Here is a 16,436-nt window from a genome sequence, read left to right as displayed (position 1 = left end):
CTGGGTGGGGCTGATGGGCCACGGCCCTGTCTGAGGAGGCGGTAGCAAGATGGATTCCAGGCCACACTCCACGTTCACAGAGGAGAAACGATACTGAATGAGGGCCTGGGGAGCCTCGAGCCTCCTGGCCTGGTGCAACTTTGCTCTGACCAGCCTCCTCTAGAGATCTGGCTGGCTCTCTCTGGCCTTCTGAGCTGTGTGGCTTCAGCCTTGACCACTGTGCAGCTGCGTCCAGGCTTAGCTGCTCCTGGGGCTCAGACCCCCAGAGCCATCAGTGCCCCCGAGCTACTGATCTTCTTGAAGCGATTGGCTGCGCTGACAGCAATGAAGTTTTTCTGGGGGACGAGAGAGAAATTCTGGTCAGCACTTGAGCAGAGGAGAACCTGGGGATGGCGTGTCCTTCAGAGTCCCCCCCCCCCATTCTGGCCAGAGAGAGGGCTTAGCAAACAAAGAAAGGTGCTTGCAGACAAGCCTGAGTTTGTTTCTGGGAGCCATATGGTGAAAGGAAAGATCGGACCCCCAAAGCTGTCCTCTGACCCCCACACAGAGGCCACTGCACAAGCGTGTCCTCTGTACCCTCCATTATATACCCACCACTATTTATTTATTTGCTAACAACTAAATGTTAAATAAAAAAAAATTTAAAGACTTTTAAAAGACCCACCCCCATTAAAGGAGAGTCAGAGGCCAGGGGAGCCACAGTGCCTAGCCCAGCTCTGAACAGCACCAGGACACTGTGCAAACAAAAGAGGCCCCACACCCCAATCTGTGAGTCCCTTAACCTGTGGGTGTCGACCCCTTTGAAGGTCAAATGACCCTTTCACAAGGGTCACCTAAGACCATCAGAAAACACAGATTTTTGCATTATGATTCATAACAGTAGCAAAATTACTGTTACGAAATAGCAACAAAAGTAATTTTTATGATTGGGGTCACCACAGCATGAGGAGCTGTGTTCAAGGTTTGCAGTATTACCGCTGTTCTACAGCTGGCCTTCTGTTCCGCTCTGACCTCCCTTTGAGTCCAGCCATACAGCCTGCGGCCATACAGGTTCCGCCATGGGGCTTCACACTGGCTGCTCATCAGCCTGGATCCCTCCCCGTCCCCCCCCCCCCGAGGTCTTGATTCACCTGTTGCTCCTCACCAGGCCCTAACCTGTTCAGAGGTGGAACCCCTCCCCCGGCACTCCCAACCATTCTCCTGTGAACTCTCTACTTTCACTGCAGGTCAAGTCCAAGACCCAGATTCTTGCCTGCTGTCTCCACGGCAGCATTGGAGCCTTTAGTAGTAACAGGTGTTCAATAAACATTCGGGTCATGAAGGGGGTCGGAGATGCTCTCTGGAGCCTGAACCCCCCCTTTAATGATCCTCCCCTGGCAGGAGAGGTGGGCGACAACACCAGCTCAGAGCAGGAGCCAGCCCAGGACCCAGAGAAAAGCCCACGTTTTCCAGGCCCTGCCAACAGGGATGGTCGAGCTGGACCTGGCCGCAAGGCTCTCCCACCCCTCAGGCCTCCTCCTCCTGCCCCAGCTCTGGTACCTTCCAGCGCCTCTTCATGAGGTATTTCTTAAGCAGGATCTGGGACTTCAGACGGCGGTTGCAGCGTTTGGCTTTCTCTGCCAGGTTGTTGAGCCAGGGGTGGGCCAGGCACTGTTCCGCACTCATTCGGGCGCTGAGGAGAAGGTAGTGAGGTGAGGGCAGGTCCGTGCCAGGCCCACTTGACCCGGATATGCACCCTGCCCTTGAACATACAAGGTCCCCAGCCTCACCTCTGGTCCTTCATGATGAGATTGGAAACAAAATCTTTGGCCTCGTCCGACACAGCCTCAAAGGTCTCCTCATCAAAGTACCAGTTCGCAGATAGGACATTGTTTAGGGTCTCTGTGTCATCATCTCCCAGGAAGGGGGAGAGACCACTCAGCCTAGAGGGAAGGAGAGTCCGGCAAGACAGTGAGGCGGCAGGGTGGGGCAGAACCCAGGAGGCAGCATGTGCTGGAAAGACCCGGGGCTTCCAGAGTGGGACAGACCTGGGTTTGAATCTGGCTGGGTGACTTTGGGCAAGTCACTTCCCCTCTCTGAGCCTCACTCTTCTCATCTGTAAAATGGGCATGGTCACCCCAGCTTCCCAGGGTTGCAGTGAAGATGGGGAACGGTGAGTGTGAAACACACAGTGGGCGCACACAAAAAGCTGTCCCCTGTCCCTCTGTCCTTACCCCAGGGGAATGGGGAATCTGCTGTCCAGAGTCTGCCCAGGATGGAATGCTGTACTTTTTGGTAACCTTGGTTCTTCCAAATATAAAATGGGTATAAAGTTCCCCCTTCTGGTTCTCCCTAGCATTACCCCCCAAAACAAACACCCTGGCTGCAGGGTCAGACCATTCCAGCAGAACCCCAAAGTCAGTCTTCTCTTCTACCCATCCCCGTGCCCCTGCTGACTTGGGCCAGCACCTCCCCAGGGCTCACAGCATATAGGTGATCACCCCCAGGCTCCACATGTCAGTCTTGTCAGAGATCTGGTCATAATTCACCACCTCGGGCGACAGGAACTCCGGAGTCCCAAAATTCACCTTCAGTTTTTCGTTGGGGTTGTACCTGGGAGAGAAATTGAGAGCTCAGGTCCCCAGCTGCCACCAGAAACATCCAGCCCCTTCGCCACCTCCCTTGGCCCCACCCTCCCACCCACCCAGGGGTACCTTCGTGCTAGACCGAAGTCAATTATCTTCACCAAGTGGCCAGTGGTGTTCACACACAGGATGTTCTCTGGCTGAGGAGACAGGGATGGCCCAGGTTGGCCTCTGACCCAGCTCACCCTCCTTTCCCTACCAACTTCATCCTGGCCCCTTATTGGGGCCCCGCACGTGGGCACAGATCCTTACGTGATGCTCAGAGACCCTTCAGGCCTGTTTGCGCTCTCCCTAAGGAGGCTGAGGTCCTGTGAGGGAGGGGCTTGTCTCAAAGCACAAGATGGCCCAGTAGGCACAGATGGAATCTTTCTCCACTCAGTCATGTGGAGGGTGGAAAACTGAGGTCTGCAGATAGGCAGTATGCCCTGGCCGGAGGCCAGGCAAGGATGCTATCAGAAAGAGCAGCCTTGTAGGTCCACGAGAAGGCCTCTAATCAGCAAGGTTTCTGCTGCCTTCAGCTGGGCAGTGCCCGCCTCTCATGAGCACTAGGCCTGTGCTACTTTATTTAAGAGACGTGTGCATTTTGCGTGTTATGTTGCTGTGCATGCATATGTGGAGGTGGAGGGTCTCTCTCAATCATTCTCCACCTTGCTTTTGGAGATGGGGTCTCTCACTGGACTTGGGGCTCACTGAATGGTGAGACCAGTCAGCCAACAGGTCCCCAGATCTTCTGGTCTCAGCTCCCTGCTGCTGGAATCACAGGAATGAGCTGCTGCACCTGGCTTTCTTACCGTCGTTGCTGGGCATCCGAACTCAAGTCCAAGTCCCCGTGCTTGCATGGCAAGCACTTTACAGACTTGGCCATCTCAGTTCCTTTTATCTATTTTTTTTTTTTGAGATGAAGGTCTCACTATGCTACCCCAGTCTGGTTCTGAATTGCCAGGCTTGAGCAATCCCTCAGCCTCAGTGCTTGGACTATAGGCACCTGCCACTTCTCCACCTTATTCCTCAGTGCTCCAGGCCAGGGACCACCTTCTCCCGGCCTCTCCCATGCTCCGTCAAAGTTGGTGGAAAAGTGTGCTAGTGAAGGGTGCATAAACTCACCCCAGGCCTTCACTTTATCTTCTTCCCACAGGGGACACAGGACTAGGTCAAGAGTAAGTGGGGTGAACGTTGAAGTTAACATGGTTCAAAGACAGGAGCTAACGGGGTGCCACCTCTGCAGAGTGACTTCCACACCTACACCATCCAGGGCCTTCATCCCCCTGACCTGACCATTCAGCAGAGCTCTATGGTCTATTTGAGCTCTGTGGTCATTCAAGAAAACAAGACGTGGGGACTTCGCTAGCATCCCAGTGCAGGGAGAGAAAGAAAAGCTCCCGATAGAAGTGCACAGGGACCCAAAACCTGATCCAAGCCTTCTCAGAAACCTATTCCCACCAGACTTAGGGATGCCCTGCAGCCGAGACACACTGCTTTCTGCACTACGAACCCCTATAAGAGCACACTCTTATGATTTCTTGGAGACACACTCCCTTCTCCTGGGACCTGGCATTTTAATTAGGGGCCCTACTCTACCCCCAAATCAGCCTTCACAGGGGAATAACAAACATCCTATCCTAGCTCCTGGAGGGACCCATCTGTCTCTCTAACTCAAGAATTACCTCTGACTCTTTCCCAACCCACTCCACACACGCCCTCAGCCAGGTACTCCTATGCACCCTGCAGTCCCCGCCCCCCAGGCTCTCTCCTAGCTTCCTACCATGGCCTCCTAAGCCCCCATCTCCTCTCTCTCCTCCCATTTGTCCTCATAGGTACCTGCAGGAGCTGCTGGGAGAATCCCATACCCTCTCAGACCATGACACTGAGCAAAGCCAGAAGATGTTGGATACTCCCATCCATGACTCTGCTCCACCAGACAAATGTTTGCTTCTCCATCTCTATTCTCTGCACTCCCTGGGTACTCTGTTGTGCCTTCTGTAATCTTTTTAAATGAATTTTACTTATTGGACATTGCATAATGAACAGGGAACAAGTCCATCCCAGTCCCAGTTGTAAGTTCCCACACTAGGATGCTCTTTCCCGCTGCAGGCACTCAGCAACTGTACGTTAAGTGAATGAAACAGGTACCCACCCCCGTACTGATGGAGCTTATTAACTTTCCCTCTCGATACTCATTAGCGTCTGTCACAGCGACAGGAGACACCTGGTAGCTTGTGTTTCTCCTCCCCATTCCAGGCCCTAAGCAGTTGCCTTCTAAGCTCTCTGCAGCCACTGGTGCTGATGGAAGTGAGTGCACCGTGCGGAATCTGTCTGCTGCCCCTGGTCAGCTGCGTGCAGGATGTGAAAGTCCTCTTAGAGTTCATCACTGGCGCCTGCCTCCTATGCACTGCGACCCTGGCATGAGGCTTCTCAGTGAGCTCCATGGAGGAGTCCCAGAACACGGGGCTGCTGGGAAGTGAACCCTCAACTCTAGGTTCTCTATCTGAGTAAGGAATGCACATTGGCTATTCCCAAGCCAACACAGATATAGCCGCTATGTGACACCAGCAGCTGGAAGGCATCTAACACCAGACAGTGAGCTCCATGGACGTCGAGACAAAGGGATGCCTCCCCCGACGCACTGCTGCCTCTCTATTCCTAGCACTTAGCGAGCACTCGGGGTCCACTTGGAAAAAGCTGGAAGATGGAGAAAGGAGACTAGGAGGAGCTAGAGAGACGGGTGGGGACAAGAATGACACGGGATGGTGAGCACTGTTCCAGGGAGCTTCAGCCCACTACCTTGAGGTCCAGGTGCAGGACTCTCATCTTGTGCATGAAGAGGATCCCATCACAGATCTGCCTGACGAACACCATGGTATCCACCTCGGTCAGCTGGTAGTCCTCATCCACAATCCTCTCAAAGAGCTCGCCACCCTCGATGCTGTGTGCACAGACCCCTCTGCAGACTGGCTCCGGGCTGCTGGCCCTGCCACCCAGCCCCGGCTCCCACGTCAGGCACTCACTACTCCATGAACAGGATGATCTCATGTGAGGTCTCAATGGCCGAGTACAGCTGGATCAGATTGCGGTGGTTCAGCTGGTTCATGACCTCGATCTCCAACAACACCATTTCCTGGGGAGCAGGAAAATCAAGGGGACCCCCTGGGCACCAACACCCCCACCCTCCAGCCTCTTCCCTCCTGGTCTCCTTGCCTCTGCCACTCTCTTCCTAGAACCTCACCCCGAGCACTTGCCTCAAGTCCATAACTATGTTGTATCCAGGGAGAACCAGTTCCCAAAGCCATGTGTGGTGGCACATGCTTGTAATCCCAGAATTCAGGAGGCAGAGGCAGGAGAGTCAAGAGTTCAAGACTAGCCTGGAACACACAGTAAGACCCTGTCCAACCCCCACCCCTAAATTGGGATTGATTCTCAAATACATCAGACTGCCTCTGAACTCTGCCCTCACCTATCCAGCGACCATCTTTACCATTTCCCTTGGGGAATATAAGCAAGTCCCAGATTCTTCGTGTCCGTGGTACCAACCCTTCTCCATGATTGACTTGCCAGCAGCCATCAGAAAAAAAAGACAGAATCTTCAGCAAGCATTGGGGACAAAGAGCTAGGAGCCTTGGTCTCTGCATGCCCACCGACAGTCATTAAGGCCTTTGCCACAGTTCCACCAAAAACTAGATCAGAAACTCCGCCATCCCCCACCCCCTCTCTCTAAACAACTGTCACTTGTGGCGGTCAGGCCAGTGGTTCCTTTGCCGGCTGATATAGGTGGGAATGCCACTGGCATGTGCTATTGTTCAGGCCTCTCCATGCACCCGCATCCCCAGGGAGCTGCTAAACTCTAGGTACCAGTGCAAGGCTATCCAGCTGCAGCTCTTTCCCCTTTGTTCCACCCCTCCATCCAGCTCTCAGTTCACCTCCTACCGCTTCCCCAGAGAGGCCCGCATGTGACATGGTCCCTCTGATCAAACTCCCCATCCCTGCCCTGGTTCTCTCAACACCTGGTGCCATGCTCTTCGTTTTGTTCCAGCTTTTAGTCATCTATCTGTCCCTACTCTCCGATGTGCTGGTCCCATGAGGTTGGGGACTTTTTCAGTCCTGTGACATATCTCTGGCACCTGATACAGTGGAAGGCAAAGAAAAAAAAAATGTTCCATGATCAATGCACCAACAGCTGGCTCCAGTTAATTCACACAGCACATGGGCACTGAGCATCCATGCTGAACCAGATCCTGTGATAGAGGCCAGGGAAGATCAGTCAAAAGTGCAGATCTGAGTGCAGATCTGAGGCCGGGGAATGTGGCTCAGTTGGTAGAGTGCCTGCCTAGCATGCATGAGGTCCTGGGTTCAATCCCCAGAACCACGTAAACTGGACACAGTGGCAAACACTGCAATCACAACCCTCAGAAAGCAGAAGCTGAGGGACCAGGAATTCAGGATTCAGCCTCTGCTCCAAAATGAGCTCAAGATCACTCTGGGATATGTAAGCCCCCATCTCAAATAAATAATAGGTAAATAAAAGATCCACACACCAGTGCAGGATAGAGCCACACAGAAAAGTCCCAACTGTGCTCTGAGCAAAGGGAATCAGCCTTCTGTAGCACCGTGGCTGTGCTCCCATGGCCTTGGTGGGTCCCAGCCTTACATACATGTGGCTATCTTTTCCTAGGACACCCTGTAACCTCACCCCTGCTATCTCTGCCCTTTGGGCTCCTCCTCCCTTCTCTCTCCTCCTTCTTCCATCTCTGTGATGCCAGAGTGAATCCTGAACTCCAGGAAATTGCTCTGCCTGAGTCTCATTCCCACGGTCCTCTGCCTGAAAGTCTCCCGTGGCCCGCCACTCAAACACCTTCCTCTGTAAAACCGTCACTCTGTAGACGCTGGTCCAGGAAGCATCATTAAGCCGGGGCTGAGGTAGGAACCTCTCTGTTGCTCCTCACGCCCTCCCCTCCCCACAGCTTTCCTGAGACACAGCTCTGTTGGCACCTGTTGCCAAGCAGACTTCACTTCGCCCACGGCCCTCAACCCATGTGAACCCGCACACAGCTGCTCGCTCCTGGAACCAGAGCTGCTTAGACCTGCGCAGACCACACTGGCAGTGGAGGAGAAACTCTCCACTGAGCTTCCTTTCCTTGACACAGGCTGCCTGGGGGCAGGTTCCCCAATGTCTGTCACAGAACCTACACCAATAAACAGCCATGCTCCCCAGTGCTACTGAGCTTCACAGAGGGCCCAGTAGGAAGAGTCCCTGAGAACTGGGGTATCTGGTTTATGGCTTGGGGCACCAGCCTCCTGTAACAGGTTGTGTCTACCCTATTTCTTATGTGGTATCTTTAATGACACAAGCTTCTCGTATCAGAGCCCAAGCCTAGCGCTGTGGGTAGGTAGAGATAAGAGATGGTCCGCTTTCCACCACTACCTTATCCTTGGGAGTCTGTTTCTTGATGACTTTGGCTGCCAGTTTGAGGCCTGTGGCTTTCTCCGTGCAGGTGCACACAGCTCCAAACTTCCCACTAGAAAGAGAAGTTGAAGTGAGGATGCTTCCAAGACCCAAGGGTCAGCAAGAACCTGTGCTCTGTTCTCCCCTGCCCAGGCCTGCTGGTGGCTCTGGCTGCCCCTCTGAGAGATGGGCGCATTCACCCCACCGGCCCTAACTCCCTCATAATGGTGTCTGGAGAACATGGGGCGAGGTGGACCAGCCTGTGCATTTCCTATAGGAATGGCCAAAGGCACATCCGGGGATGTGACCACAGTCACCACACCTCAGGATGTGATGGATAGCACGTAAGATTACATAGAAGCAAGTGCATGCATGTGAGCCATGTCCTAGTGGGTGTGTTTGCACCACAGGAGCTGGTACATCGACCCCTGCCTGCCCCGTGCATGGTTTCAGGCTTGGGTCCCTGGCTCACCCTCCCAGTGACTCCTTTGAGTTCATGCTGAATTCACTGTTGACATTTCCGGTTCTCAGCTCCACGATCCTGTGTGGGAAGGGGGCCGGAGGTGGCGGGCAGTCATCTAAGGAGACAGAGTTGAGCTGTTAGAGCGAGGGGCGGGGACCTCTGGGAAAGGTCTTTGACACCACTGCCTCCTGCCTACTGATCTGCCCCCACTGCCCCCGGAAAGATGAGTTTACCAAGTGATTCCTGAAGAATACCTGATCAGAACGGCACCCGGGTTCCAATTCTAGTTCTGCTGTGTACACCCAAATTGGCCTTTGTACACCCAAAATCTGTCTCCATTAGGGGAATTCAGGTTCGCTGCAGAACTGAGGCCGCTAGCTGACTGGACTTAAATGCAAGCTCTAGCGGGGAGGAAGGGCTGTTTCCATTAAAAAACCTCCAAACACCCAAACAAGCCCCCACAACAGCTGTGAAGTGGAATCCCAGACAGTGTGACTGCTGTGTCTGGGTGATGGTGTGGGTGGAGACACTTGCTCACCACCTGATTACACCACAGCGGGGCGCCCAGGGACGCAACAGTTCGGTGGTGACATGCTGCCATCTAATGGACATCATGGGGACAGCGGGCTTGGAAGGCCAGCCGGCTGACTCATGGGAATGGAAACCTTTAAAAATAGTCCGAGGCAACAGGGAAGCCACTCTGGTGATAAATCAGACAGCCCTTGGAGGTGGTTCAGGTCCTATCATGCCAAGGATGTGATCTCTGGGCGGGGTGGAGGTCTCTGTCGCCGCGAGGGCAGGAGGCAGGGCCTCTGGCCACCGCCCAGCCGCCAGGTCCTCCCACCCTGTCTGGGTGGCACTCTGCCGCGAGCCAGGCAGACTGGCTGGTCTCCCAGGGCACCTCAGTCTGGAGGAGGGGGTGTCAGGACACTCTGGGCTCTTCTGACCCTATGTCACCCCACCCCCAGCCCGACGGCACCCTTGCTGGGACCCCTTTCCCCTTCCTGCTGCTCAAGTTGGCTCTCCTGCCACCCAGGGCTTTCGCTGAGTACCTGTGGGGCGCGGCCCCAGCTTCCCTGGCCCCTGGTCCCACACACAAACACCTGTGCAGCTCATGGAACCGCTATGACTCCCTGAAACCCTCCCCTCCACCATTTCGTTGCCCTGCACCTGTAATTTGAACCCTTCCTCAGACAGAGCCCGCAAGCCCACTTGGCAGCAAGTCTCTGGCTCCACTCAGCTGCGTGATTGTCTTTCTTTAATGCCATGTTAGCGGAAGTAGAAGACAATCAAAATTGGTTTTTGAGTCTGACAGCCTTCGCCATCTATCTTTGGGCATTTAGTTTCCCTGTCCCACCTCTATCAGAAAGAAACACTACCCGGTGCCCTGTGCCATTTGAACTGGGGAGCCCAGGGGAGACCCGGGATCAGGGTAGATCAGGCCTCTGCATAAGGAAGGATCCTTGGGACTATCCCATCCCTTCCCTCCCCCATCTTCGGGTCGCTTCAGCCCCAACCTGCCCCTACCTACCCAGAATTTGGAAGCAGTCTTCCTCCCTGGCAGGGAGACAGAGGGCCTGCCCCACCTCCGCTCTCTCTGAGGGAACAGCCTGGAACTCGATCCTCTGGGAGGTGTCCCCTTGCACCTTAGCCTGGCCAGCCTGGCCTGGGGCTTTCTCTGCCTCTGCCTTCTGGTTCTCTTCCAGGGTGTTTGTCCCGCCTTCTGCCTTGGCTGGCCCAGGATCTTGGGAGTCGGGGGTCACAGACACCCCTGTGAAGATGAGTTCTGTTGTCTCACTTAGAGGCTTCTCAACCTGTGTCTTCTCAGAGCTAAGAAGCGAGACACACTGTGCAGGTTAGAGGCTTCAAAGACAACCTTGTTCCCCCTCCCCAAATACGTCCACCTCTGCCATCCACTTCAAAGGCCAGTTCTCAACACACGGAGGAACTACTGACGGGATCTGGCTGCCATGACGTAGCTCATCCTACCGACCGACAGGAAACTATAAGCCCCTGATTCATAAAAACAGTTGCCATGTAACTGCCACTAATGTGTTACTATCAGATGGTGCAAGAAGTGTCACTATTGTGTCTACAGTTCACGAGTGTCCAGTTGTGTGGAACTGATTGCATTGGCTTACTAGTGAACCCTTAGTCGCCTCTTCATCTTAAATTAAGAAGGGCTACTCTCTCCAGCTCGCCATTTGCCACTCATGAAATAAGTCCCCAGAAGTCTTGAGAAAACAAACAAGCAGACAACCTGGGTGGCCTTTGGGGACATCCCCTGTCTGATGTTCTGTTCTCTGAACAAAGGGAATATCCTGGTTTCTTTGGGGACAATGTGGGAGAAGGGGGGTCTGGGACAGAACTACCTTCCCAGTGCTAGATGTGATAACACTCAGTACTCAAGCCAGGGGGGGTAAGCCTGGAAAGGGAGCTCCCCGCTGTTTCCCTCCCCGAGCAGGGACATTCACCATGAGATGACAGCAGGGCAGCTAGGGCTATGAAGAAAGGCGGGTGAGCCTCTTCGTCCTGCTTCTCGACACTCCGCTGCTTTCCTGCCCGCCTTGGGCTCTCCAGGTCCCTGCTTGCCCGAGAGTGCTTGGTTGGCATCCTGATTCTGGACGCTGGCCTCAGGGGTGGCAGAGGGCTGGGGCAAGGCTGCAGGAGGCCCCACACTGCCTTCAGCAGGACCCCCATCCCTGTCCCCCTCTCCTGAAGGGCCCTGGCTGCTGGCTGAGGCTGGAGTCGGGTCACCCTTTTCCGCTGGAGCAGGGGCTTTGGCATCTTTCTTCAGGAAGGGTGGATCTGAACCTTTCTTTGGGTGCGGAGTATCAGGGTCTTTCTTCGTGCTAAGGGGGCCCAGGTCTTTCTCTGTGCCAGGGTCTTTCTTCGTGTTAGGGGGACCTGGGACTTTCTCTGTCCCGAGGTCTTCCTCTGTGTTGGAGAGGCCCAGGTCTTTCTCTGTTTCAGGGTCCTTCTTTGTGTTTGGAGGGCCCAGGTCTTTCTCTGTGTCAGGGTCTTTCTTCGTATTAGGGGGGCCCAGGTCTTTCTCTGTCCCGGGGTCTTTCTTCGTATTAGGGGGGCCCAGGTCTTTCTCTGTTCCAGGGTCTTGCTTTGTGTTTGGGGGGCCCAGGTCTTTCTCTGTGCCAGGGTCTTGCTTTGTATTAAGGGGACCTGGGTCTTTCTCTGCTCCAGGGTCTTTCTTCGTGTTAGGGGGGCCTGGATCTTTCTCTGTTCCAGGATCTTTCTTTGTGTTAGGGGGGGCCAGGTCTTTCTCTATTCCGGGGTCTTTCTTCATGTTAGGGGGGCCTAGATCTTTCTCTGTCCCAGGGTCTTTCTTTGTGTTTGGGGGCCCCGGGTCTTTCTCTGTTCCAGGGTCTTGCTTTGTGTTAGAAGGGGCCAGACCTTTCTCTGTCCCGGGGTCTTTCTTCGTGTTTGGGGGGCCTGGGTCTTTCTCTGTTCTAGGGTCTTTCTTCATGTTAGGGGGGCCTGGGTCTTTCTCTGTGTCAGGGTCTTTCTTGGTGTTAGAGGGGCCCGGGTCTTTCTCTGTGACTGGGGGGCTGGGGTCTTCCTCTGAAGCTGGAGTTCCATCGCCTGAAGCACCTTTAGGTGTCTGTTCTACAAAGGAGGGGGGGCATCATCAGCATCCCCGTCCTCCCTTCCCCTGCCAGGCCTGACAGAGATCTCTCTGGAACAACCTGTCAATGCCTGAGCCACCAGGACAAGCCTCCCACCACTCTGCATACTCGCGCTGAAGTGAACCCCAACAGCCACTGATGGAGGCTCCCCATCTCCCCGGTCCCTCCAGCAAGGGGTTCCTGGACCCAGCCAACTCCACGCACAGATTATCCCCATTCCCGTGCAAAACAACCTTGGGCACAGACTTCCCTGTGAGGAACCTGCCCAACCCTGGCTTCAAAAACATCCCATCTGAAGCTCCTCCCTCCCGTCTCCTGCCCCGGCTTGGCACCTGCTGACAGGCTCTGGATTCCCAGCTCATCTGCTCCGTTTTCTGTAGCCATGAGGTAGGTAGGCGTGTGTTTCTGCTTGTCTAACTCAAGTCTTTGTTGCTGCAGAAAGAGGAGAAAAGTGTATCAGGCTGTCAGACACCCTCCCCCTCTTTTCCGGTTTTGGAGAGAGAAGGCCAAGGCCCAGCAACTGGGAGGAGAGATGTACCTGGATAGAGAAGGGCAACGTGGTGGCCGGCAGTCTGCTCAGGAGCAATCCTGGGGTGGTTGTAAGGGATTGGACCCTGTGGGCAGAGGCGGAGGCAGGGGCGTGGGCAGTGGAGGCGGAGACTAAGAGGGGATCTTTGACACCAGGGGCCATGGAGTGCGGGTTGCCACCACCTGTCACTCTTGGCCCCCGTTCAGAGGACACGGCATTCTTCCCACGGCCTGACATGGGGTAGAATAGCATTGGAACCATCAGGAAGAAAAAAGGAGGGGGCACCTGGGCCCCGGGGAACAGACTGTGGCCAGGCCTTGCCGGGCATCCCCTGTGATTGGGGTAAGGGTAGGGGCTATAAGAAGAGGGGCCCTTGGTGGGCAAGACTATGCCCAGGACCAAGTATGGCTCTGTCCACCTCTTTGCCACACCTCTCAGGGTTCCCAGGAGCTTGGAGAGAGCCACCGTGACTCCAGGGCCCAGCTCTGTGCCCCTTGGTCTCCGGATCCACTCAGACCGTCTCTGGGTAAGAAATCACACCAGGGTCACTTGCTTAATTGTCTATAGGTCCAATTTTTTTCCTGAGAAAAAGTTCCTTTCCCTGAGTTCTTTGGGGCTGTGGAGGTTTGGGTGAGTAGCCCAGGGAGACCAGGAAACATAAGATAATCCCCCTCAAGAAGGGCTGATGGGAAATTTCTTCAGGGCTGGGGACCCAAGTTCGAGGTGTTCAGGCTGAGATAGGGCAGGGAGGACCATGCTGTAGGGTGCTCTCCCCCCTGCCCAGAGGCTGTGGCCCACACTTTTCTGGGAGAGGCCCTGAGCACTGGCCAAAGCTGAGTGTTGAAGGGATTGTGGGGTAGGTGTCTGGGTCCAGATGCCAATTGAGGCAAACCTTCCAGTGGCTCACCATGCCTAGTCCTGGCCACCGCCCCGCAGAGGAGGGATGGAGGCTGCCAGGAGCCCAGGACCTCTCTGTAGTGGGGGAAATGTGGCATTGTGAAATGGATCAGGAAGCTATTAGGGACAAATATGAAGTCATCTCCAAAGGAGGGAAAAATCGGGTGCAAAACAAGACAGAGGGGCTGGAATTTGTGCAGACTTCTTTGGCAGGATAACGTGAAATCCATAACTTGGGTGGAAGGAAGCCTTCAGGGCTTCTTACCATTATTTGTTTTGATTTTATTTTTGGTTTTTAGACAGGGTCTTGCTATGTGGTCCAGGATAGCCTAGAACCCACGATCCTCCCGCATCGGCCTCCAGAGTGCTGAGGTGACAGACATATGTCACTCACATCTCCAGCCTTTTACTGTTTTCCTTGGGCTTGAGAATGTATTAAATTTCAAAATGTATGATTTCTTTGAAAGCAGGCAAACGTGGAAGGCGCTTGACAAAGCTAACAGAAGCTAATGCAGGAGCGCCCCAGGCTTGGTTTCTGGCACCGTCTCCTCTCTGGGCTGGTCCTGTTCACTATTTCTCTTCTTCAAGGTTCAGCAGACAACATGCCTCTTCCAGGAAGCCAAAACAAGCAATGTCTATGTAGCGCTTCCCTGTGAGGGCTGGGCTGGATATGAACCTAAGCTTACCTAAGATAAGGAAGGGAGTCCCAGCCACCAAGCATCTCCTATTGGCCTTTTCCAACTTCTCATTTCTCATTGTCGTTGGTTGTAACTGTGGGCCACACTCACCTCATTTTCTGGATGCAGGCAAGGAGGGCTACAGGAATAAGTGACTTGCCTAAAGCCTCCAACGTAGAGGAAGCTAGGCATACAGGTGAGTAGGATGATTCATACACTTCGCTCTCTCCTGCCATGTAGATCCATGGCATTCGGAAGGTTGAAAATGTCTCCTGCCCTCGCCTGGGATGGGGACACCTCTGGCCCTCTATTTAACTGTCTCCCTAGCATGGTTTGGCTTGCCTTGAAATGTCAAAATTCTCCACCCACAATGCTCCTTGGTGCCCTGAGACGGTTGCTATGGTCAGCTCACAGCCTAAGCATGGCCACCTGGTACTTGGCTATGTCCCCAGCATCACATACCTGCCATAATGGCCAGTGGTTGACTAGCAAGGCTGGCTGTGAGTCTGGATGCTTTACTAGGGTGGTCCTAGACGACATCCCCTGGTTACCTCTGTGGCTGTCAGACCCTGAGCGCCAGGTCTGATGATGCCACGAGTTTTCTTTTGACCCAGCTCCCAGGACCCACACAAGAGTCCTTAGAGTTTGGTGTTTCACATGTTAAAGATGCAGAGACCGATGCTGCGGATGGGGAGTGGGGGCAGTAAGTGGCTTGTCCCAAAGCCCTCAGCCTGGTGAGTGGATTTGAGCTCGGAGCTACCTCTCATCACAACAGACTTTTATTCTAATCTGTTGGTCTTGTTAGTATTCCCACACAAGAACCCTGGCACAAACCCTCGCCAGTGCCAGCCAGGTGCTTGAGGAGCATTGTGGGTGGTGGGGGCAGAGGTTGATGTTCAGTTGCCCCACCTGATCTGTGTAGGTTTTGTTTGTCCGTCTTTGTCAACTTGATACAAGCTAGTATCCTCTTAGAAGAGGGAACCTCCTCGGTAAGATTAGCCTCTGCGCAAGCCTGTAAGGCATTTTCTTGATTAGTGGTGGATGTGGAAGAACACAGCCCATTGAGTGGTGTCATCCCCTGGGCAAGGAGTCGTGGCTTATATAAGAAACATCCGTGGCCTCAGCTCCAGCTCCTGCCTCCAGGTTCCTGCCGTGAGTGTCTTCCCTGCGTTCCCTTCATGGTGGACCGTAAGCTGTAAGTTGAAATAAACCCTTTTCTCCCCAAGTTGCTTTTGGTCATGGTGTTTTGTCACAGCGATGGAAAGCAAGCTAGACGGGGTCTGTCACTGAACACAGTTTAGCTGGGCTGACTAGCAAGGGGCCCTTGGCCTCTCTGGTGCGGCCACCCCCAGCTTTCACATGAGTGTCAAGGATGGAACTGGGGTCCTCACGCCTGTGACACGGCACTATACAGACTGTTCCCCCCAGGGAACTGGCTGCCTCACGGCTGACTCTCTGAGGCCTCTGGCAATGTGTTTTGAAGAATGAGTCTCCCCAGCCTCAGGAACATCCCGCCTTTAATCTCGAAGCAGCCCTATGGGGTCAGGGTCAGGCGCTCTACAAGGGAGTTCTCAACCATGAGTTATGAAGATGGCATTTGCCCCAGAGGTCTCCTCCTCTGCTGGAGGACCCCCTCCCACAAGGAAGCTCACTGAGTTTTTAGAGACCTGTGAGCACCCAGGGTGGCTGAGAATGTATGCCCAGCCTATGTATGTAAAGCACTTGGTACAGGAGAAAGAGGCCCAGGTCTTGGTGATGTGGTGACCACTGCAGATACAGAGCCCAGCTACTTTGCCTGCTCTATCTACCGAAAGTGCCTGGGATGGGAAGTCGGCCTAGTTCTGATCTGTGTGGGATGACCTGGTCTTGTCAGCTGCTCGCAGGGAGTCCCCAGGGTTCTCAGAAGGAGGCGCAGGGGAGGGGCACAGGGGGAAGGGCACAGGGGAACCTCCTCAACCTGGCAAGAATCTACCAGAACCACTGCCCACCTAACTCATGAAGGGGTTTCCCCACCCTGTGCCAGCTGTGCAGACGCCCTCTGTCTCTGTGGGGCCAAGGCAGGAAGTGGGACAGTGCCAGGCCCAATTAAACCCGCCAGGGGAATTAAGGTCAGCAGGATGCAATTATGCCTGTTGGATTTAACAAGGCCAAAGGGAAGGCTTCTCTAG

The 16,436-nt window shown here is 54.4% G+C and overlaps 1 protein-coding gene across 1 annotated transcript; it reads right to left on the bottom strand.

The window, feature by feature from the left end:
- Positions 1-254: 254 nt before the first annotated feature.
- Mylk2 (myosin light chain kinase 2) lies at positions 255-12,549 on the bottom strand. Its single transcript, XM_005363211.1, has 13 exons — positions 12,498-12,549; positions 12,081-12,145; positions 10,999-11,414; positions 10,056-10,354; positions 8,534-8,639; positions 8,041-8,134; positions 5,630-5,739; positions 5,406-5,547; positions 2,694-2,764; positions 2,464-2,592; positions 1,770-1,922; positions 1,540-1,672; positions 255-335 (listed from the first exon to the last, which is right to left on the bottom strand). Exons 1-13 carry the CDS (start codon positions 12,547-12,549, stop codon positions 255-257), a joined length of 1,851 nt encoding a protein of 616 aa, XP_005363268.1.
- Between the last annotated feature and the right edge of the window lie 3,887 nt (positions 12,550-16,436).

This window comes from Microtus ochrogaster, linkage group LG8 (genome assembly GCF_000317375.1).
Source record: "Microtus ochrogaster isolate Prairie Vole_2 linkage group LG8, MicOch1.0, whole genome shotgun sequence".
NCBI lineage: Eukaryota > Metazoa > Chordata > Mammalia > Rodentia > Cricetidae > Microtus > Microtus ochrogaster.
The sequence above is the reverse complement of the archived record's forward strand: the minus strand, read 5'-3'. Positions and strand labels throughout refer to the sequence as shown.